General features: G+C 40.3%; 1 protein-coding gene across 3 annotated transcripts in view; it reads left to right on the top strand.

The window, feature by feature from the left end:
• The window catches only part of LOC115370582 (kinase suppressor of Ras 1-like), a 64,145-nt gene extending 51,510 nt beyond the window's left edge, over positions 1 to 12,635 (top strand). For 2 of the 3 annotated variants that reach the window (XM_030067671.1, XM_030067673.1), the window contains 11 exons: positions 52 to 229; positions 4,751 to 4,808; positions 5,688 to 5,739; positions 6,189 to 6,440; positions 7,276 to 7,472; positions 7,770 to 7,866; positions 8,249 to 8,382; positions 8,491 to 8,622; positions 9,708 to 9,843; positions 11,502 to 11,635; positions 12,448 to 12,635. In XM_030067671.1, the coding sequence (XP_029923531.1) occupies positions 52 to 229; positions 4,751 to 4,808; positions 5,688 to 5,739; positions 6,189 to 6,440; positions 7,276 to 7,472; positions 7,770 to 7,866; positions 8,249 to 8,382; positions 8,491 to 8,622; positions 9,708 to 9,843; positions 11,502 to 11,635; positions 12,448 to 12,532 (1,455 nt within the window). In that variant the 3' untranslated portion in view covers positions 12,533 to 12,635. The remainder of the gene's footprint in view (positions 1 to 51; positions 230 to 4,750; positions 4,809 to 5,687; positions 5,740 to 6,188; positions 6,441 to 7,275; positions 7,473 to 7,769; positions 7,867 to 8,248; positions 8,383 to 8,490; positions 8,623 to 9,707; positions 9,844 to 11,501; positions 11,636 to 12,447) is intronic. The other variant, XM_030067672.1, reaches the window with a different exon arrangement.
• The last annotated feature ends 11,915 nt before the right edge of the window (positions 12,636 to 24,550 follow it).

Consider the following 24,550-nt stretch of genomic DNA (forward strand, 5'->3'; position numbering starts at 1 on the left):
TATTGTGCTGTTAAACTGTGTGATTGTGTGTGTGTCTGTGTGCTTTCTAAGCAGGAGCTCCCGCCTGTTTTAAACCAGCTAGACTCCAGCAGCAACCCCTCATCAGCCACCTCCTCCACCCCCTCCTCCCCGGCTCCCTTCCAGCAGAGCAACCCTCCCAGTGTCAGCGCCACGCCGCCTCCCAACCCGTCACCCCAAGGCTCACGAGACGGACGCTTCCATTTCCCAGGTACGCACCCTGCCATGCCTGCATCTCACACAGTCCTGTGTGCTCTTGACACCAGTACTTTTACACTGAATTACACTGAAGCTGCCCAATTATCATAAGCAAATGAAACCCTCCACTGAAACACAGACTGATGAAATTCTTCTAAGTCTTCCTTAATAGTAACAGTAAGTGTCAATATGTTGAAAAAGGCAGCCGTTAGCTGATACTGTGCCTGAGTCCATTGGCCCGCTTAGGACTGCATTGGAGATGAACAGAAAGATGAATTCTATCAGGAAACAGTTGTTGAGATTTTGAATCGGTCGGTGGAGCTCAGCGATATGACCAAAATCAAGTATCACCATATCATTGACTGAATACCTCTGTTTTCATAAGCATCAACAACTTCAGTTTAAATATCAGAGGTTTTGGAAAGTTCATACTGCTTCAACTTTGTTACTTAAGTAAAAAGTACAGGCTCTGACATGTACTCAAAGTATAAAAGTAAGAAGTTGCCCTCTGAAGGACATTTCTTTTTGACAGCCTCTCTTTCTGTTAATTATTGATGAGGTAAAGGAACGTCACATCATATTAATACAGTTGAGATTATTAAAGACTATCAAACTTGAGCCATTCTAACTTCAAATCAAATAATAAAACAGTATATTAAAAATAATGATTAACTTTGCTCAAATGTGCAAATCAGTTTTCCATGTAAAAAACACAAGAACACAATCCAGGTCTAATTAAGTCTTTAGTTATTTTGATACAAATTCCCTCATCTCTACAGGACTACCAAACTCTTTTGTTCAGTTTCAGCAACAGCGGGTCCTCAGAGTTCGTTGAATCAAAGCGTGCCTTTTTGTGTCTAAAAAATCAACCAAAATAAAACCTATTAATGATTTTGCCCATCTAAAGTAACAAGCCTGTTTTGAAAATGCAAGTAGAAAGTACAAATATTTGTAAAATGTAGGGAGTAAAAATAAAAATAAAAGTCAGAAAAATTAATACTCAAGTAAAGTACAGGTACCTGCAACATCTAAGTAAGTACAGCAACAAAGTATTTGTCCTTGGTTACTTTCCACCTCTGATCATTAGTAATGTGAATAAGATAATTGAACACTCTAAGTCTTTTACTACATGCAGCCTCAAAAACCAAGAAAACACAGCTTATTTCATATCATGATTATTATAATATCCAAAATCACAGACGATATCTAGTCTCATATCATGATAATGATATAATATCGATCCATCGCCCAGCCCTGTTGGTTGATATGATAAAATATGTTTGAAAAACTGGGTCCAGATTAAAAAAGGACTGTATTATGCTTTTAGAGAGTGTGAGGCAGGTTTGACTGCAGAGTTTAGTCCACACACACCACACTGGTAGAATTTCTCCGGTCAGACATTTGACATAAAAGTAATAATAATGAAAACATGAACTAGCTGTGGTCAGGGAGGAAAGTCCAACATACTGCTGGTCGACAATGCAAACTGCCCAACATCAGCCAGTATATATATATTTGTCCAGTATAATAAAATGTCAATATCAGTGTTATATATCCACAAACTGTCAGTCTGTTTATCCTGTCCTCTTTCTGCTTTATCATCAGTGCATTTCCAGCTCACTCTCTCCGGTTGTCAGCCACTGAATTCTCTCTGGAATAAAACTGCCATGACTGAATGTCAAGAAATACCTAAGAAATAACCTAATATGAATCACCATCCTTTTTGAGGCGACTTGAGATTTTTCCAAAATGTTTTCTTCCACCTTGGAAACTATGTCAGGCCTGTGGTTTTGCAGTAAATTGTGGTTTCTGCATGTTTCATTGGTGATGTGTGGAGCTTAAATTTACCCTCAATTTTGTTTAGTTGACTCAAGTGTGTTAGCTCTAGCTATCTTGTTAATTTGTTCTGCTTGAGAATGTCTGAAATACATTTGTCTGACTTGTCAACGCTCAAGTCAAGTCCGTTTATTTTTATAGCACATTTGACTATAACAAAGTGCTGCCCAAAGTGCTGCACAATGTCAGATAAAACCAGGGTTGTCCAAACATGCGCCGTGGAGGGCTGAGAGGCTGCAGGTTTTCATTCCAACAAAAAACTCCACCAGGTGACTTCACTGATTGGTTCCTCCTCGCTGCCTGAAGGTGAGGTGATCAGTGAAATCACGCGGTGCAGTTTCTGGTTGGAATGAACCTGCAGCCTCTTGGCTCTCCATTGCACATGGTTGGACACCCCTGGATAAAACATTAGACAAAAATTAAGACAAGTTAAAACAAGCCACTACATTAAAATTAAAGCAGGTTGCACAACAGCAAATAAGAATGAAGACACTGGAACAAAATAAAACAAGTAAAAACAAATTAATTTAATTTAATTTAATTTAATAATTTAATTTAACAAATTTAAATTTAGCCATAAAAAGTGAGGTTAAAAACAAAAACAAAATCAGTGATAAAATCAAATTCCATTGAAGCCATTGGAGCAGAATTATCATGACTCAGCAATACTGAATACAGTTATAAAATAGAAATTGTATCTAAACCAGAAAAGCCAGCAAGAAAAGGTACGTTTTTAATTGGGACTTAAAAAGTGGGAGTGAATTAGGCGACCTGACGTCGAAGGGGAGGCTGTTCCAGAGTTTAGGAGCGGCCACTGAGAAAACTTGGTCAGCCCAAAGTGTCAGTCTGGTTCTGGGAACCGATCAAAACCACTGGTCCAAAGACTGTGGCAAACGACATGGGACATCAGGGTGCAGCAGATCCGACAGATACCAGGGGCTCGTCGATTCAAACACTTATAGACAAACAGCAATATTTTGAAATCAATGCCAGGACGCTTTGACCCAGCTGCTACCTTTAATGAGTTACAGTAGTCAAACTTGGAGGTAGTAAAAGCATGAGTTACTTTTCAAGGTCTTTGAGAGACAGAAAGGGTTTGACCTCGTTTAAAACTCTGGCCTCGACAACTGATTTGACCTGCACGTCTAACAGAGAGTAACCTGAAATAATTTACCTGTCAGGGATCTTTTTTACTTGACAAAACAAATAATACACATGTTACTGTATGGTGACTGTTTATTTAGCATGCTCACTTACGCAAGGGGTCCAGTTTTAAATTAAAGTACAACAGAATGCAGATCAACAGACAGCATTTTGAGCTGTTATTTAGAGATTTGAGGTAAAGACCAAAAACTTCCCCTGTCAGACAATCTAAAGTTATTTGCGAGTGCAGCGTTGACTAGTTTTGGCACCTTTTGGGTTGCAGCTTCAGACCCTCTGTTGTGGTTGCCTGTTGTTGGCCTCAGCGGCAACAGTGTTCTTTCCGTTGTGGAGGTGTGTTTACTGTGGCAGGTACCATGGTGAAAATGTTGGAGCTCAAGCATGCCCACTGGTGGCCAAAAAGTGAACTGAGCAAGAGAGAAGAAGCATTACTTATAGTTTTGGCTGCCAGGTGTGAAATATTGGATGGATACTGATTCAGCAGTGTGGAAATTTAAACATGAATTCAAACCTGTGCTTCTCAACACACCTAAATCATCAGTGTTTAAAATAAACACCAAGCCAGTGTTGCTATCAGTCCAGTTTTTACAGTGTTAAGAAGTGTTGATTTTTATACTGTCAGATTAAATGAACACTGATGCCTTTGGTGTAAATCCTTGAGGTCATTCCATGGGGTCTCCAAACAAATGAGGACTGCTTTAATTTCAACATAACATAAATCAATAGAAATAATCCCATTCATACAGCATAATCCATGCTCTCTCTGCCAGCCAGTAAGACCCCACATACAGTGAACACGTTTTTTTTTTAAAATTCAGTATTGAATCAACATCAGCTCATGTAGAAAATTGACTTTGTGGTATTGGGGTTTCTCAGAGAGCATGAGGACCAGAGGAGAGACATTCAACAACATTTTCCAATTTCCACTGGAATGGTTGACTGTTACAGAGGATTTAATTAGAAACAATCATTAGTAAACATGGGTACTCTTAATAAATCTCCGTCATCATTTCAGAGAGAGAGCGTAAGAGAGAGAGAGAGATTGTGATTGTCATATGCACAGTAAAACAGGTGGTTACACTACACAATGAAATTATTACTTTGCTAGTCCCCCTTCCACGCAAGAAATAAAAGTAAAATGGCATTTAACAGGCAGCAGGTCTTTAACAAAATGAAACATCCCCACTCACTCCAGCCTCATTTAAGGCGGCTGTCAATCACTGAAGACATATTTCACATCTGTTACAGCTCGACCCAATCACGTTCAGCCTTGGATTATTGAATTGTTCCAGTGGGTCTGAGAGGGTCAGGCTCTGCTTAGGTGGATAAATCAACCTGTGATATTTCTGTGGTATTCCTGTAGTAACTGCAGCGCATGCACTCATACTGCTGACTGTGGTATTTCTATAGTATCCCTATAGGAACTCAGTTATGTCTAGGGTTAGAAAGAATGTGTTTAATCAGTTGTTGTGTTGATGCAGCAGTGTCTCGTTAGTGCAGTAACCTGATGTTGTTTTGTCTTTGTTTTTCCCGACAGATGTTCCCTCTTCTCTGTACACTTCCGGTCTGCATCCTGCAGGTTACCATGACTCTGGGTAAGACAACTGCACCACATTGTCTCTCCATGTGGATATGACATGTGGCTGATTATGTAGTCGTCAGATATTTTAAGAAGCTTGTTGTCACGGTGGAAAAACCTCCGAAACAGCATTCATGCCATCATGGGACACTACAAGTCAACGCTCAGAAACCCCAGGAGAGTACGAATTTTTAATAACTGTCCTGTCTTGTCTAAAGGATATGAAAAATTATAAAAAAGGAGCAATCCTAACCCTAACTCTAAAATAAAAGCAAAAGTAATAAAAAGTGAAAAAAGTAACAAAAAGTCATAGAAAAGTGTGATTTTTAATTGAGCTCAATTTTAATTTGAGTTTTTAATTTTATAAGGTTTTATGATTCTTTTTTTTTTAAATTATTTTTGTCATATTATTTTACACTTTGCACCCCCCTAAAAAAAACAAAAACTGAAAAAACATCTTCACAAGCTAAAGTAGAACATTTCAACATAAAGCCCCCTCCTTTATTTATTTATTTTTTTCATTTACAGCTTGTATTTTTTTTTTTTTTGTTAATGTTCCAGTATTTTTTGCTAATTTGCTAATTCCTTTCTCCCCATGTTTTTGAAAGAAATGCATTGAATTTTCCCAAGGATTATCTCACATGACGTCACTATTGTGTATTGTCGCTAAGTGATTATTTTAACATTACGTTTTCATCTCACCACTTTGAATTTCATTTACAGATATGGCACCTAGACAATTCCATAATTAACACAAACCAAAATTTCTTTTCACGTCAGCATTTTGAGGGCAGAGTCACTCCCAGTGGGGCTCATGAGAGTCAAACCTGTAGTGCATGTTGCGCTCATGTGAAAACGAGCCCACTGAATAAAACTTGATGTGCTTTCTTTTCAGAGTTGGACAGTCGGCCATTAATGAGATGCAGCTCGCAGGACAAATAGGAGTGGTGGGTAGTGGCAGTCAAATTCCCCAGACACAAAAATGGGGAAGTGAAAAGGCCAATATTTGCATGGTTTGGCATGGGAAGTCACTTTAGTGCCATTTCCCTGGAGTGCTTGAAAGACCCAACGTCTTTATGGGAAGTGATGACTGCGACAGTAGATCTCTGCAGGGTTTTCTTCAGAAGAAGCTGAAAACACAATCATTCCTGCCTTTGAGTTTTATAGAATCCAACTTTTTCATCAAATATGTTTATTTGGGTTTTTTTCGTGCTATATCATGAGAAATCAAAGAACAGAGAGGGCAATTTATAGCTTTAAAACAGAATACATCATATAGATTTAAATGCAGACAATACACCTCAGCTCACCTCTTAAAACTCACTTTTATATCCTTACTTTTACCCTCTAATCGTTTTTATGACGTTTTACAATTTTTTTTCTGACCCAATGGCAGGAAGAGGAAGCTGAGGAAGACTACCCAGCAGAAGACGAGGACGCAGCTGACCAGTGCGGCCGAGGGAAGAGCTACTCCAACGGCGAGTATGATGAGGATGAGCTGGAGGAGCTGCCAGCTTCGGGGTGCCGTCGAGGCGTTGCGGGTCGCTGGCGAGGCCCCATCTCACGTAAGGCCAGCCAAACCAGCGTGTACCTGCAGGAGTGGGACATCCCATACGAGCAGCTGCAGCTGGGCGAGCTCATCGGCAAGGTGAAGATAGAGATATGATATTCATCTCATGCTGGTGAAATATCCACATTAGTTTCTCTATGCTCTGCTGGGCTGTTCATCCACAATACTGCATTTCTATTTCTCCATTCACTTCCATAAAAAAACAACCCCCGAAATAACACTCATAGCACATGCATGAATGAAAACACAGTGTATGATGCCACATTAAAAAACAACAAGTTCTGGTAAACTTTTTTTTTTTTTTGCGTAATTACAATTATCTGTGCCATCAGTACTATCAGGGTGTTTCTTCCTGATGCAAGGTTATTGTGTGGAAGTTTCCTGCAGATGTTACCTGCTGGATCTGCTTTCCAACTGCTTTCCAAGAATTTGAGCCGTTTAATTTCTTCAAAAACTGGGCACCAGAAGTTGCAGCATTGGCATAATCAGATTTTCTCACATTCATATGTGTGCTGAAAGTGTTATTTTGATCCTGTTTTGCTGTATGATGGAAGTGAATGGACAGATAGAAATGCATTCTGGATTAGCAGCCCAGGGGAGCACAGAACAACTAATGAGGATGTTTCACCACCATGTGGACTCGTATCACATCCTTTTCAGTATGCAACACAACACTCTACCAAAGTTCAATTTTGCTTTAAGCAGTGTGACATCAAGCAGCAGCCACAGGAAACAACAGTTGGTGAATCAAAATGCCTTTGAGAAAAGTGTTTTTCAAAAGGCTGTGATGGGTGAAAGTCTGGTGTGGTGTGCACTGATGGACTTTTAGATAAATTGCTAGTGGGAGGATAACTGGATATGTGACCAAATTAGCAAAGAGAAGACCCAAAGACAGTGACTGTTGTTTCTGCAGGGTCGCTGGGGAAAGGTGCACAAGGGTCGCTGGCATGGTGAGGTGGCCATCAGGCTCATGGAGGTCGATGGCAACAACCAGGACCACCTGAAGCTGTTCAAGAAGGAGGTCATGAACTACAGGCAGACCAGGCACGAGAACGTGGTGCTTTTCATGGGCGCCTGTATGGCTCCTCCCCACCTCGCAATAATCACCAGGTCAGTCGGCTGGGCAGCCGTTGGCAAACTGGAAATGTCATGAAAATGTGTGAACTATATACAGATGAGCGTGAATAAGGGAATATGTAAATATTCAGCTTTTACTCATGAGTAAATAAGTATGTAAGCAAAATGTGAGTCTGTACATTAAGGTATTTTTAATATTTTGTCTCTGTATGGTTTTAAGGGACACTAGGCTATATTACTGCAAGCTGTGTCTTGGTTTCCTGTTTATTCTGTTGTTTATTTGTGCATTCCGTTTTAATAACAATATGTCATCCATTTATTTCTCCCTAGTTTCTGTAAAGGTCGGACTTTATTCTCTGTTGTAAGAGACAGCAAACAGTCACTGGACATCAACAGAACCAGACAAGTTGCTCAGGAGATTGTAAAGGTGAGCAACAGTAGAGCTGCAACGAGGGACAGTGCAGACAAAACGGGTGTTAAGATAATCATAAAAATACATTTTTATATCAGTAAACTATGATATCTACTAACATAAAAAAAATCACTTTTAACTGCATGGTAATAATGTGTAATTGTAAAATAATGTGTTTAGGATCACATTTTGTGAGATGGATATTTGCATTTTAGGATAAATTTAGACAGCAGATGATAATTTGAGGTCATTATTGTGTCATGCTATGATTGTGTTGGAAGATGGTGATCGATAATATTGATTTATTGCCCAGCTCTAGCTACAACTGTTTGATCCTTCCACTTGTATTCTTGATCTCTGATTGCTTGAAGTCAGGAAAACTTGATCTCTGTTGCAGGGAATGGGCTATTTGCATGCCAAAGGCATCGTTCATAAGGACCTGAAGTCGAAGAATGTGTTCTACGACTTGAACAAAGCCGTCATCACAGACTTTGGACTGTTTGGGATGTCTGGGGTGGTACAGGAAGGAAGGTAGGGATCAAATATCTGACACCTCCTAGAAAATTCTACGGAAACGTGAATGGACCTGGTGAGCAGTAGTTATCGTGAGTTCATGAGTGTGTGTTTGTGTGTCTTCAGAAGAGAGAATGTGCTGCGGATACCTCAGGGCTGGATCTACTACCTGGCTCCAGAGATCGTTCGCAGGATGGGCCCGGAGGTCGATGAAGACCAGCTTCCCTTCTCCAAAGCAGCTGATGTTTATGCATTTGGGTACATATCATTATTTCCCACATGTTGGTAATATTTAGGCTACCTGCTCAGGTAAATTAACAGCTACCCAACTAATGCTCTGGTAGTGCTGAACCTACATTCAGTCTGTGGTGCTAGCACTCAGTGGTATCAGTGCACCAGACTTTCCAGAGATCGCACATCAACCTGTGAGGCCTTTTTGGATTTCCTGTTAATGAAGTTTGAGTTTCTGTGGGTGGTTTTAGTGGTGGTGGCTATTGTTTCTCATGCTTACTACCAATTCTTTTTTTTGTAAAATGCATTTCCTCCTTACAACTCAACATAATTCATTGCATCGCTGACACGCCACATGGTTTTGTGCCCCAGTTGGGCTCATTGTACATTGCACTTCCCCAGCAGGAAGTGCACATCGACACCACACCAAGTTGTACAATCAAGTCAGGTTTTTCCGATGTGACGCAAATCGGCCGAGTTGTGATGTTTCAAAATGGTCATCCACAGCACAGAGTTCTCTGTAAATGATAATAAATTTGATCTGATAATACCTCCATGGGCCACAGCTAAAACTTTAAAATGCAAAATCGTGTTTGGTGTATAATCTGTGCATTGTTGGCGTAAGAAGCCAGTGACAAAAACTTTTCTGCTTAGAGTTCTGAAACAGACAATTTTTATGCCTAATTTTACAAACCAAGAATTGGGAGCGTTCAAACCATTCCATGAATCCATTCTGCATCCGTAGACATTTTCTTGTGACCCTCTTGAGGCTGCAGTTATTGACCGATTGTTTCAGTTATGTTTATCGCCGGGTTCAGGAGATACACCCTCTAGTTTACAAATGGAGACTGAATGGAGGAATAAAGAACGTTTCACACAAATCACTCCTCCCACAAGGAAACAGCATTGAAAAACCCATATTGCACTTTTCATAATTCTTCCCCCTGTCTTAGATCTATGTCTACATGTCTGTGATAGACTTCATTTCCAAAAGTTTATTAAATATCTGTGTACTCTTGACGTGGACATTAATGGGATGTAACAGATTCTATTGTACCAAAGAGATATCATCATCACCAACATTTCTCTAACATGGTGTATTTAATTTATAGCACAATCTGGTATGAGCTGCAGGCCAGAGGTTGGCCCATCACCAACCAGCCGGTGGAAGCTAAAATCTGGCTGTTTGGCAGCGGTGAGGGCATCAAGAAAGTCCTGGCAGATGTCAACCTGGGCAAGGAGGTGACGGTAAGTTTGCTACCACAGTGCTTTACCCTGGCAAGGTAAAGTGGACTTGCAGTTTAGTTTGTTAGTAATATTTAGATCCCACATAACAGTACTAAGTTAGCCCTGTATTAACTTTAGTTTCGTACCAATACCTGGAGTCCACATGAAAAGACAGTGACAGGCCAGTTTCTTGCATTCTGAGGCAGAAACAATCTAATTGTTTTACTTCAGTGGCTGTAGCCAAAGCACCACAATGGTTTGGGGCTGGTTCGCAAACTTAAAGTCTCCCTCCTGTCGTTTATTTAAGCCCCTAAATTAATCACTGTACATTAGTATTACGTATTTAGAAGTTTCTCCATAATAAAAACATCCCTTTGTGCTTAAATTTAACTCGAAACCTTGTCTTGTCATTAAAAATGCACTGATTTATGAATATGCAAAAATTCTCTGCTGGCTGCTTACACACCAGCTTGTATGTTTTATACACCTATAAGTGATCATAAAGCCAGGGAAATCCCTTGAAATGTGAGCTTAGCAGTTGTGGCAGTTGCTTACTATCTCCTGTGGTTGACATATCATTCATGCTGTGTTGCAATATTAAGATTTTCGTAACAGGCCAACTGGTCAGGTTGAGCCACTAGTTTCTGCTCCAACCTCAGTGGATGTAGAAGCCAAATGAGGGGAAAACTTTGGGAAGAATGCCGTTCATCCCTCCAGTAGAGCTCCAGAGACATGGACAATCTGTACCAGGGTGTGCTGAAGCTGTTCTGGTGGCTCTTGGTGGCCCCCCCACCTTGGTTTTTCCTTTGTTTTGTAACCCATCTGCAAGTTCCTGTCAATTTATAGTTCATTATCCTCATAATTTAACCATAGCCTCATAAATAGCAGATATGTACATGGCCCAATTTACACTGCTGCATTCTACTCACCCATTACCTCAATACATGTCTGCAAAAGAAGATATATGACAGTAAATCGCATTTTACTCTGAATTAACATTTCCCAACAATTCAGGTTTACACACAAGTCGGGTAAGTGGAGTGCATCACTCTCCACTGCTCTTTGATGCAGTGTAGACTACATTTTTGAGCAGGGCAATAGAAAAACAGCTGTGGATGAACATCGAAAAACAATTGAAATGCGATTATCTAATATAATATTGTCTGCAGATTTACAGACAGAGGTGTTATATGATTTTCCAGTGCTTACAAATGAAGCAAGAGACTAGTGAATTGGAATGGACTAAACTGGATAAGATTACAACCTCAACCTACCTCAACTAAATTAGAAAAGAACTCAAAGCTGTGATCATCTAATGCTTAAGTTGTAACTGTAAATAAGAATGTGCAACTTCATAACACTAAGAACTATGTAGGAACATAGAAATAAAAATACAAAACTTATAATACAGATGTGTTTATATTTAAAATGTTTGAAAACAGTGGCCAAGCCAGAAAAAAAGTGATTCTTTGGCTCCACCCATTAAGGTTTAATTCAACCAGTGAAGTTGTTTTCACCCCCAGAGCAACCCTGCCTCTGGGAAATGTATGTAGAACTAAACCTCCAATCTGTTTTATTTTAAGTTGTGTTCAAATGGATTTTACCCAGCTGGAAAATATCGGTCATTGTGTTATTTGTAGTGTGAAATGAGCACAAGCTCCTCCTTCCATTCCATCCAGGAGATCCTCTCTGCCTGCTGGTCCTTTGAGGCAGAAGACAGGCCTTCCTTCACACAGCTCGCCGACATGCTGGAGAAGCTTCCCAAGCTGAACCGGAGGCTCTCACACCCCGGACACTTCTGGAAGTCAACCGAGTACGTATCATAGAAGATTAGGAACTGCTTTTCATGATCGAGGTCATGCCTGATGCAGCATGTAGACTCTAATTTTCCTAGCCTCAAATATCTTTCAAACCACCATTTGAAAAGGGAGTCTAGATCATTGTGGGGTATTTTTTTTGTTTACTGTGTTTTTGTTCTTTTTATAGATGATAAATAAAATTAAAATGTCTGCCAAAAATCTAGATGTTTTATAGAGTGAATGTGTCTCTCTTTTGTCCACAAAAAGAGACAGGAACCAATACAACCCTGTCAATAAAGTGGGAAATGTTATAAATAGGATGCTGTAAAGAAATGTAACATAGTGTAAAGTTGGTAATAGTGTTTTGTCCTGCTGAGAATGAACTAATATAAATGACGAATTGTGATTGCTAATTTTGTAGAGGAATGTTGCAAGGATTTTAGGAAGACTCATATTTTGCCGTACGCAAGATGTGACGTTTTAGTTGGTTTTCCCCACACCTCACTTTTTCCTTTTCCACTGTTTTTTTGTGAATGCTTCCCACACTCTGCCTTAACCATTTCTCCTCTTTTTCTGGGTGTCACCTCCTCTTTGACTCTCCTCACTTGATGATTTCCTTCCTCTGGATGCTGACTGGCCTCCCTCCACCTATTCCTGTTGCGTCTGATCTCCATGGTCTCCCTGGGATCCTGCAACTTGGCCTCTTCCTTTGCCTCTGTTTATCAACTGTTTTCCAATCTCTGCTGTGCGTACTGGCATTTTCTGACATGTTGCACTTCTGCCACTTGCGTGTCTCCCATTCGCCTCCCCTCCTGTCCATGTGAAGGCCATGGGATCATCACTGCTTGAGAGATCACTGCTGTCAGGGCCTGCACTCTCACTGCCCCTACCTGTACAAATACAGCAGCTGATAGCATTGTTATTCAGAAGTTGGTCTGTGTAACATTTAACACCAATAAATCAACATTATACCGTCTAAATATTAATTTAGACGGTATAATTACTGTAAAAAAACAAGACCTTTGGCCTCTAAACTGTATTTTACACTGTGTGCCACCATATCAGATTTGACAGGAAATCTGATGGTTTGCCTCATTGCACAAAACAGGAACTGCTTTAACTTTGCAAGCAATCCACAGTTTTGTTGCTGTTTGATAGATCGTTTTACACGGCAGCTATTTTTAAATGAAATAGCAGGGTAAACAAGTGTTACTAATGACAATAATTAAGGTTCTATTCCATTTAAATGTGCAATAGCCTTTCCATGGAACCAGCATAACCAATACCAAGACCCTGGCTCTGTTAGACCTAAATGGAGCTGATCATTAGTAACGACTGTATTTACCCTGCTACTCATGTTAAAATGGATGCTGTGAAAAAGGTCTTTCCTAACACAGTTTCAGCTCGCCAGGTCTGGTCAGAGCACATATAGACCTCAGAAGCTGACATCGACTACAAGCCTTTGCTCAAATATGGAATTCCAGATCCAATGCGTCATTCTCCATGGGAAAAATACATCGAGTTTTCACATAATCACGTAATCTGTGTCACAGTCTGTGATTTAAGCTATATATATATATATATATATATATATATATATATATAGCACAGATGACATACGTAGTTAGGTCTTCTGTGAGCAGCTTTTGCTGAGCCATAAAATAAGCTGGTTAGCTAGCCACCAGGTCCATTTCTTTGTCCAATCTGTTTTGTTTGTTCAAGAATGACAACAAAAGTATTGGGTGGAGGAGAATCACTACAACTTGTGTACAACATGTCATCACAACCACTTAGTGGTTAGCTGTTTATTTTTTAGAATTACAGTGATCATGTTCAGGTTGTAAAAAAATTACAAATATCTAAATATAAATTATTTGTTAAGAATTGTGGAATTCCCACTAATTTCTCCCACTGACATTCTTTCATATGAAAGTTTATCAACATCAGTTCAGAGGCCTACTTTTTCATGACGGCCATTTTGGCATGAAATTGCAGGGTAAACACAGGTGTTACTAATGACAATATTTGTTCATGCTAGCTCAGTGGAAAGACTCTACTACACTTAAATGGAACTGAAGCTAAATCAGTATCACTGGTAATACCTGTGTTTACCCTGCTATTTCATGTCAAAATGGCTGCTGTGAAAGGGTCTGACAAGGCTGTTGACCACTCTCATTCCTCTTCGGGCTCTCTAAAATACGACAGGGAGGGTGAGGAAGGAGAAGTAGCAACATCCTCTTCAAGACAGAATGCAACAGTGTTTATGGGAAATCAAGTTTCAGTACCATTTTGCCATTATCAGTCAGCACAGCAAAGAGGAATGTGTTTCTGAGCAAACAGTTCAACTTTAAATTTAACAGAACACGTTCCCCTCATACACCAACACAGTGACATAAAATCCTACATGTAGCTACTTCAGCTACTTCCTGTTTACACAAGTTGAACTTTTGACCTGCAATCTAAGCCTCAAGTGTCCTTTATACTGATCTTGTGTATTTTGTCATTGGTGCAGTTTGACAACAGGGCCAGTAGAAGCCATAAGCTCATAGTATATCCTAATAATCTTTTCTTTTTTTTTTTTTAATTTGACCTTTTTTTTTTTTTTTTAATTTAGATCAGTTAAAACATGAGACACTAAAACATTTTCATGCATATTGTCCAAATGTCTAATTAGAAGCAATTCACTTTAAGGGCTTCCCATAGATAACAAATATGGGTTGGAATAATATATAATAAATCAAACTGCCTAACAGCTTGTTTTTTGTGGAAGGCCTACATAGACCGTATTCACATGATGGCCATTTTCCTGTGACATCTCACTCGGGATTGCAAGCTCGAATGCTGATATCGTGTCATACTGCTGTGTCCCAGGTTACAATGTGGGGGAATCAGACAAAGTGATGTCATTTCACCGCTTCCCGATTGATTAACAACTGATCAGACAATGGAGAGTGAAAAAACAGAGGGATATCAGGCCATATTTTGAGCGTTTGAGCCTCCCACCCTGAGTGTGACGTCAGAGGGAGATGGCTGTCATGTGATTACACTCTGTATTGGCCCCATATATCATCAAACTAACATAACTGTTCAAAATATGTTATGGAAAACATTGTTAATCATTCACGCCATCTTCACGTTTCCATATCCGGCCTCACTTGCTTGCATTTATGTATTCACTGTTTTCCCCCACTCACCTTCTAACCACTGGCTCTTTCTCTGTCTGTGTGTGCTATCTGTCATTGTAACTCTGTCACTTTTTACACCACAGGCTGTAAACTGTCGAGTCAAACATTTGCAAGCCTCCAAAGCCTTAAAATGTGCTGCGATAATACTTGAACTGCTGTAGGGCGAAGAGGCCCACTAACATGAGGCAAGTCTCATGTCAGAGGCACTTTTGGCTTTGTGTTGCAGTGTGGTAACAGTGTGTGGAGGGGCTCGGTCAGGGTGTCGTCACTGGAACACATGTACTAAATGTCAGACTATTCTGTGGATACCAACCACACTGTGTTCAATCAGTGGGTTCTGAAATTACAGTTGATTTATTTCGTATCTGGCATACTATGGACGTAAAGGAAACTGAGCTGGAGGGATGATATGATATTGAATGCACCAATTGTGGCACTTCACTATGTTTTGTATAAAAATGATTATTTTTAAAGTGAAGTGCCACAACTGACTGTGTTTTTCTGTGCACCCTTTGTCTCAGTAAGCTTCATACTTTTGTACAGGATGTGGCTGCACAATGAGGGCGTGTGTGGTTCCTCAAACAGGAATGCAGTGCAGGCTAAGTTCAGTGTGTCTGAATGTAACGGGCCTCACAAGCACAGACCCGACTTCATGTGAGCGTCAGTAACAGCTCAATTAATACAGTCTTGTGGGATGCATATATGTATATACAGTGCAGTAGGTTTTATTTAATACACAGGATGCCTGTTGTGTTTGTTTGTACAAAGATTTTATACTATTTGCATTTTAAATAGGTACTTCAACCATATTTGTGTACAGATGTTTATACACATTTTTCAGTGGAAATACTGTAAAATTGTACAGTGTACATTGTCATGGGTGGATTGATGTTTTTTTCTGTTTGTTTTTGTTTTTGTTTTTGTTTTTGTTTTGGGGGGGGGCATTTGAAATGCTATTTTTGTACAGGGTGTGGCTACACTTTGTAAAGTTTTCCGGTGTGAACTGTGGATGACAATAAAACTGAACTTCAGTGGCCTCAGTGTGCTCTTTTTCACATGATTTTGCAACAGAATCTGTCCTGTGTGGCAGAGATTATTACAACACGATTGTAGATAATTTTGCTTAAATTTGGTTGGATGAAGGTGGTTAGTGGTTGCATGCATACAAATTAATCACAGCAGGGTTGTCGTCATGATGATTTTAGTCGGATCCAACTCAGTTCCAAGACTAGAGTCTGAGTCCAGTCTTAAGAGACACAAAAAAAACAAAACAAACAAAAAAAAAAAAAACCCACAATACATTTCTTTTTAGATGTAAAAATAATGATTATTTAGTTTCCAACTTATTTATACACAGCACTTACAGACCTTTACATGCACAGGTGAAGCCACCTGATGTGTTTTATAGTGCTGGGAAAATTTTTTTCACTAAAACATTTTACTCTTATCATCGGTTGTAGAAAACATGAAGTATGAAATCCTTTCGATGCAGAGAAAGCACTTCAGATTACTGTCAACTGCAACAAAATGGACCAATTTGGTGTTGCATCCCGGTCTTTTTATTCTAGTTCAGGTCTCAAAGGGCTTTGCTGGCTCACAGTTTATAGACAACAAAAACGACACCGCTTGACCTGAACCCTCATCATTTGCAAGAAAAAACCTCCCACAAAACCCCAAAGGACAAGAGGGGAAAAAAGAGGGAAGGAAGGATCTTGGGAATGACCACAGAGAGAGGGACGTCTCCTCAGGCTGGCCAGGATCACAATAGCCAGCTGTCCACTATCGTGCCACTTTGAGGTAAGGCTGACAGATGACGCTAATGACTCGCAGCCTCAAACCAGGAGAACAAAAACCATTTACATTTCCACTGTTGTGCCGATAGTCCCACAGTCATGCCCTATAACCTGCCCATCACATGCCACCTCAGTGTAAATGTCACACATCTTGCCCATGCATGCAAGTGGGAACAACAATAACACACAGTATACTGCAGATGACATAACCAGACTTGTAAGACCCCAATTAACTTCAAACAGCCAAACTGGAATCAGGTAGGCTAAGATATATTCAGTTGATGTACTTGCACTGTTTTGCTGGCAAAATGTATTAATGCCAAAGAACTCAGTGATTGAATCTGCCTCTCACGACACGACCATGATTTCTTAGGCGCTCTTTCCACCGATTTGAAGTTGGACATTGTCATCTGTCCAGATAGTGAGCACAGCCCTAATGTCCTCGTTTCACCAGGACTGCTGCTTGTTCTCAATTTTTCTTTTCTCTATTTTTCTGCTACAAAAGCAAGCCACTGCACTGACATCTGTACTTATCAGCTGCACCGTCTCCCCACCTACGACCCTGAACTCCACCTCAGACCTCAGTTAATCCTGTCTGGCCCCATGGGTATTTGGTGGGCCTTGAGCCCCTGGAAACTGGCCCCGACAGCCCCACTGAGTAGCCGTGAAAGACTAGAAGGGACCATAGAAATGCAACTGGACTTGGCACGCACTAGCATGCCCAGTTCGGTGCCACTGCTTTACTATAACCACCAGGCTTTATGAAACTCAGTAACCGACCCCAGAGAGCCACAGTGATCCAGCACAGTTCTTACACCTCTTTGGTGTCCACACCTCACATTCGGTGGACACACATCCTGGATCTCAACCCAACAAATTGGAGTCTTCTTACACATCAAATCAACACTTAGTCCTTTCTGAATCCCAAGCTGACACTGCAGGAACACAAGTGCCAACGTGAAACTAGAGTCCGCGACCTCTGCTTCCCTTCAGAGTAGAATCACAACTCCCTCTGTTATCTCAATAAACAACGTAAAAGCATCTATTCCCTCAAGTGTGGTCTGTACTGACTGATTAGCCACTCGGTACGCAGATCCACGGGGAGCCATCATCACACTTTCTATAATGTATGGCTGTCTTTTACAGTGGTTTTAAATTGTGTCTAGCTATCTAAGGCTACAGTTTGCAAAATCACATGTATTCCACAGGAATGTAGAGAATCCAGACCTGTATTTTAACCTTCACTTTTCAAACTCTCTTTGAGCCAGTGACTAGAGTAAGCTGACTAACATGTTAGTCATGATTTGACTAACTGTGGAATTTTTAAGTGGTATCTTATCTGGTCATGTGGTTTCTCTCTGTATGCTAGAGTTAAGCCTGCAAGTTCCTTCTTGAGTGGCAAATGATTTTTTTGTCAGTCATGTGACATTAATGCTGTGTATTGACTTCCCAGGTCTAATAATAATGCTATATTAACTGTTTTTTTGCTGGTAGATTTAGGAGAGGTAAAGACAACCTCACAGAACAGTCAGACTAGAAAGAAAAGAAATTAATTACAGCAACATTTCAGCCAATAAACTGACCACCAAAGAGAAAGTACATGGCAGAGAATAGCTAAACATAGCATATCGCGCTACAGGGACTTCAGCTACAATGTGGGAGAGTTAATGTGCTTCATAATTGCGCCCCAGATTCTCTCAAACGTTTTTTTCCAGAAGCATGTTTGTTGCTTGCAAATGTCTCCAGTTGTATTCCTGGGAACATATCCCCAAGCCGGCTGCCTTCCAGTCTTCAAGAGCTGCTCTCTTTGCTACTAATATAACAAACATTAAAGGGACACTCCAACCATTTTGAAAGATTGAAGATTCTGGCATCATGTCAAGACACCCTAGACACCTGAAGGAATCCATTTCAAAGGGAGCAAGGGAGCTAAATATTGTGCCATCTTAGGCTGAATTTTGTCGAAGGAAAAACTGCCATGGCCATTTTCAAAGGGCTCCCTTAAACTCTGACCTCAAGATATCTGAATGAAAATGGGTTGCATGGGCACGCAATTTTTTAAACCAGAAGCAATAAAAGTGGTTAACATGTTAACATTAAATTCATATCTGCTGTTTGATTTTGTTAGTGTTCAGTACACCACGTTCAGCATGCCACTTATTATTGTAGCGCTGTGAATATTATAGCACAAACTAAGACCAGTTCGCACGTTTTAAGATTAAAAACCATTGAAGAAGGGTTAAAACATGCCAGTGGTTTGATGTAAGCACCACAGCGACAACTAATACACTTGATAATTTATTTATTTATTTTATTTTTATTTAGCCTTTATTTAGCCAGGAAAAGTCCCATTGAGATTAAAAATCTCTTTTTCAAGAGAGACCTGGCCAAGACCAGCAGCCGTGCAATCCAAAACACAAAGTTACTGACAAAGAAACAACATAACACATACAACAAAAATACATTCACACAATAGAAATACAAATTACACACAAGCCACTTGATAATTATATTAAAAGGAAGTACACTAAATTAAAAACATGAGCAGACTTTTAAATCAACCTCTAAAAGCTTCAACATGGATTTAAAAACATCAAGTGAGACCTGCCCCTCAAGTTTTAAATCATTTTGCAACATATTCCAGGCTGATGGAGCTGAATAACTGAACCATTTTACCTTTTTCTGTTCTAACTTTAGGAACAGATAACAGTAAGATATCCTGTGACCTCAAAGAATACTTCCCAGTGCTTTTTTGCAAAATGTAAATACAGAGATACGATAAAAGAAGGCCAATAATTGCCTTGTAAATATAGGTGTACCAATGAATAAGCCTACGAGAGGACAATGCAGACCAACCAACCCGATTATACAGAGTGCAGTGATGAGTATGAGATCTACAGTTCGTGATGAATCTCAGTGCACCATGATAAACTGTGTTGATTGCATTTAAGCACTGGGAGGAAGCATGCATGTACAGTACATCACCATAATCAAGTACAGGCATGAACGTAGCAGCAACAAGCCTCCTTTTTACCTTGAAAGAAAAACAAAACTTATTTCTGAAATAAAAACCTAATTTCAACTTTAGCTTCTGCACAAGGTGATGAATATGAGGTTTAAAAGTGAGACCATCATCTATTAGGATACCAAGATACTTACACTACTCACAAAAAGTTAGGGATATTCGGCTTTCGGGTGAAATTTCAGGATGAACCTAAAATGCATTATAACCTTTACAGGTGAACTTGATGTGACCTTCTGTAAACTTTTGAATGCACATGTCCAACTGTTCAATGTTTCAGTACCTTTTGCACAAGTTGCTGTTCTCTAACAAGGAGCTTAACGGCAAAATTCACAACAGGTGTTTGATCCATGAATCGACCAATAAATTTCCTGGTTCAATTAGAATTGGTATTTAAACAGTCCTCCTCCTTATGCTGTTCACATTTTGACATCATGAGACCAAGACAACACCTAACAATTGATCAGCAGCACCTCGCCATTGCGAGGCTTCAAACAGGATGTTCTCAGACGGAAGTGGCCACTGAGCTTAGAGTGCCACAGAGTGTCATCAGCAGGTTGCAACAGAGATACAGAGAGACTGAAAGAGTCACAGAAAGGCATAGAAGTGGACGTCCTTTGGCCACATCCCACACTGATGACTGCTTCATTGTGAACAGTGCCCTGCGGAACCGGATGATGAATGCCACTCAACTCCAGGCATGTTTAAGGGAGGTGAGAGGCACCCAAGTGTCATGTCAGACCATTTGAAACCGTTTACATCAGCATGGTCTGCGTGCTAGATGACCTGCAAGGGTACCTGACCACACCACCAGGCACAGGTGTCATAGTCTTGCATGGGCCAGGGAGCATTTACGCTGGACGAGGGACCAGTGGGCCTCAGTGCTGTTCTCTGATGAAAGCCGATTCATGTTGAGCAGAAATGATGGCCGCCAACGATGTTGGAGACGTCAAGGAGAGCGCTATGGATCAGCCACTGTTGTCACCAGACGAGCCTTTGGTGGTGGTGGTGTTACTGTGTGGGCAGGTGTGTCTGGTCAGTACAGAACTGCTCTACACTTTGTGACAAGCCCATACTACCTGAATAACATCATTAATCCAGTCATTGTGCCCCTGCATGAACAACACAGGCCTAATTTCATCTTTTTTGTTGTGGTATATCCACCACTGTTGTTGGCTTTTGTTTCAAGAAATTGTTTGAGATGAGGAAATCACCAGTGTATGCTTCTACTTAAATGCCCTACTTTCATGATATAATATCACTGTAGCGTGAACTTTTTACATTTTCCATAAATTTCACCCGTAAGCCAAATATCCCTAACTTTTTGTGAGTAGTGTATATGCAGAAACAATCTCGATGACTTTTCCCCTGAAAAGTGACAATCAATGGTAGGTTCACTAACAAGGGTGAGTTGGATTTTAAGTAGGTGTGTGATTGATCAAGCATTGACAATAATCACTTGTATTGGCGGCACTGAGGTGGTGGGCCCCCTGATCAAATGCTGCTCAGGGCCCCATCAAGGCTTGGGCCGGCCCTGCTGTCTGTCCCACAGGCTGTGCAGTCAGCCACAGCTGGTGTTCATCAGTTCATTAAGCTGCTGCTTGTCCCAGTCGTGGTTCAGTTCACCTTTCTGTTCACATCACAGTATTATAAAACAGTGATGCAAATTGTGAAACTGATTGTTGTTTCACGGATTGTTGATTCACTGAAGCATAAGATGACTTTTCTTTAAGTAAGTTTTCAAACAGTCTCAAATTATTCTTAGCACAATGTCTCAATTGTGAATAATGAAAAAAAAATTAAGATTTGAGGAAGGAGAAAGTTCTTTTCTTTTTTTTCTTTTTTTTTTTTTTAAATTTTTGCCTTACCTTGAATAACCTTTATTTCTGCTCTGTGCCTGGGGGAGGCGTCAGGGTCTCAGGGTTTGATCTTTGCGATCTCAGCTGCATGTCTGATTCTCGAGACCTGTCTGTGTGTGATTTGCATGTTCAGTTGTGTTTCCACCTGGGTTCCTCCTGTCAGTCACACTACACTGCATGTAGAAAAAAAAAGTGCGTCTGTCTTCTGTGTTTATTCGACTCTTTGAAGTCTTTGGCTTTCTCAACAGCGCCTTTGAACAAACTGTATTGCTACTGTCTGTGTTGGCCCCGTGTTAAACTAGACACCTTGAATGTTTCTGCGTGTTTTTTAAGAGCAAATTCTTAAGGTTAGCTGCACAATAACAGTAACCACATTAAAAAAATATTTTCCTTCCCTCCTACTTCCCTTTCTCACATCCTGTGGCCCTCAAGGTTAGACTGATATTGGTTTGCCAGAAGACCAGGCTGATACCAGCCGGTTAGTAAGAATTTAACGATAAGTAGTGAATTGATGTGATGAAAGTTTACGGTTAGGAGGGATCCTGCTTCCTGGCTCATCAGCATGTTGTTAATTATTTCTTCAAGAGTCTAATCAGAGAACTCATCTCATTCTGCAGTGGGAGGATTTTACTCAACAGTCTGTAAAACCTGCAATGAAACCCACCTATTCCTGTCTTAAAGGGATAATTCACCCATTTACCCCCTCCTAGCTGTTCTGTAGGACAGTAGTGGTGCTATCTGCCTCTCATTGGTACTGAGTGCTGGATACTAGCTGGATGCTCCAAATGCTAACTGTTAGCCTCCTGCCATTGAGGTGGACTTCCCCCCAGCCAACACTCTTAAAATAACCGAATTAATCCACTCAAATTGTTAAATAAACAAAGTTTGAGCTTGATGACGTGTGGCAGAATATTTACAGTGTGAAATGGGGTAAAAAGTGTTGTAGAACAAATTTTCTTGTGCTGAGTGATACAGGAAGTGCAGAATGTACTGGATCTTTCTGAATGTTGATGATGGAAAAATTATAATTAAAAACAGTAATTTGAGCAAAACTATCGTTTATGTGCACTCAGTAATCGTATGTGCATTTTACTTTTGGAAAGTTATGCTTGTAAAGTGATGTTAAACCTTATTTGAGTGGATTAAGGTGGTTATTTTTAAGAGTGTTAAAAATAATGGGGGGAAGTCTATGTCAATGGCAGGAGGCTAACAGTTAGCATTTGGAGCATCCAGCCAGTATCCAGCACTGAGTAACAATGAGAGGAAGTGAAATAATGTCACATTTTCGAAAACGGGTGAACCATTCTTCCCATAAACATGGGAGGCATAAACACTGGCATGTTTAGAAATACAGAGTGTTAGTTATGACCTGCCGCCACTATTGGTATGAGTAGGGAAGAACGGGGTGAGGTGAGCCAGTGGGCACGATGAGCCACCCCCTGTATCTACATAACTACACTACTCACAAAAAGTTAGGGATATTCGGCTTTCGGGTGAAATTTCCGGATGAACCTACAATGCATTATAACCTTTACAGGTGAACTTAATGTGACCTTCTGTAAACTTTTGAATGCACATGTCCAACTGTTCAGTGTTTCAGTACTTTTTGCACAAGTTGCTGTTCTCTAACAAGGAGTTTAACGGCAAAATTCACATCAGGTGTTTGATGCTCCAGCTCATCGAGGTCGTATCATTAGGGAACGGCTGCTGGAGACTGGGGTACCTCAGATGGAGTGGCCTGCACTTTCTCCAGACCTGAATCCCATAGAAAACCTATGGGATCAGCTGAGTCGCCGTGTAGAGGCTCGGAGCTCTGTACCCCAGAACCTCAATGTCCTGAGGGCCGCCCTTCAAGAAGAGTGGGATGCCATGCCTCAGCAGACAATAAGTCGACTTGTGAACAGCATGAGACGTCGTTGTCAAGCTGTAATTGATGCTCAAGGGCACATGACAAGTTATTGACATTGACATTTTTTGTTGTGGTATATCCACCACTGTTGTTGGCTTTTGTTTCAAGAAATTGTTGAGATGAGGAAATCACCAGTGTATACTTCTACTTAAATGCCCTACTTTCATCATATAATATCACTGTAGCGTGAACATTTTATATTTTCCATAAATTTCACCCAAAAGCCAAATATCAGTAACTTTTTGTGAGTAGTGTATAACCTAAAGTAATAATGTGACCACAAATTAAGGAAGTATAGTTCACATTATGGCATCCATCTTGGACTCAAGATCATGGAGACAGTTGTAAGCAAACCAGAGCCAAAACTGATTTTTGTCATGCCAAGTAAATTAAGCATTTTACTAGAGTTATTGATCTTGTACCTTGTAAGTCAGTGTCAGGTACAAAACAAGGTCATAAACATGAAAGCAACAAGTTGGACAGAATGACACGGAAGACATACATCAACAAAACAAGAGGAAGTTTCCAGTACAGGTTTTGCCCGCTCAGCAAGAGCTCATCATATTTTTGAAGACACTTGCAGACCAGTGTCATGGATTTACTCCCTTAAAACACAGAGAACCTGCATTTGATGTAGCCAGCAGGAACAGCATTACTATAAAGGGTTTTCACTCCGGTTGCTCTTCAGAAAGCACAACCATCCTCGAGATCCCATCATCAGTGAGAGCCACTGCCTTCAACAGACAGGATGCTTTACTTTAAAGTGCCAGTTTTCACTTTTGGTAAATTGATGGTATTAATATCACTCAAAATTATCTCAAAACTGCACTGCTTACCCCTAGAGAGCTCATTTTACCCCTGCCTTGGGGTAGGTTGTGCCAGAGGACCACTTTTTTCTTTTTTTCTTTTTTCTTTTTTTTTGATGGGTCATCATTCTAAAACCATGATAATTAGATAACTTGTGTTGATTTCTATGGGTACACAACAATCAAAGGTATATTGTTGAATATATATTTGAAACAAATACACTCATTTTGCAGCAAAGTCATCAAATGTTACCCCAATCTCCCCATTGACTTTTCAGTCTCCAGTATCAGTCCAACAGTCCAGAATGCATTCAGTGCAGCTGGAACACATTATGATGTATCTAGGACAGTTGGC

The sequence above is a fragment of the Myripristis murdjan genome, chromosome 13 (assembly GCF_902150065.1).
Source record: "Myripristis murdjan chromosome 13, fMyrMur1.1, whole genome shotgun sequence".
Lineage (NCBI taxonomy): Eukaryota > Metazoa > Chordata > Actinopteri > Holocentriformes > Holocentridae > Myripristis > Myripristis murdjan.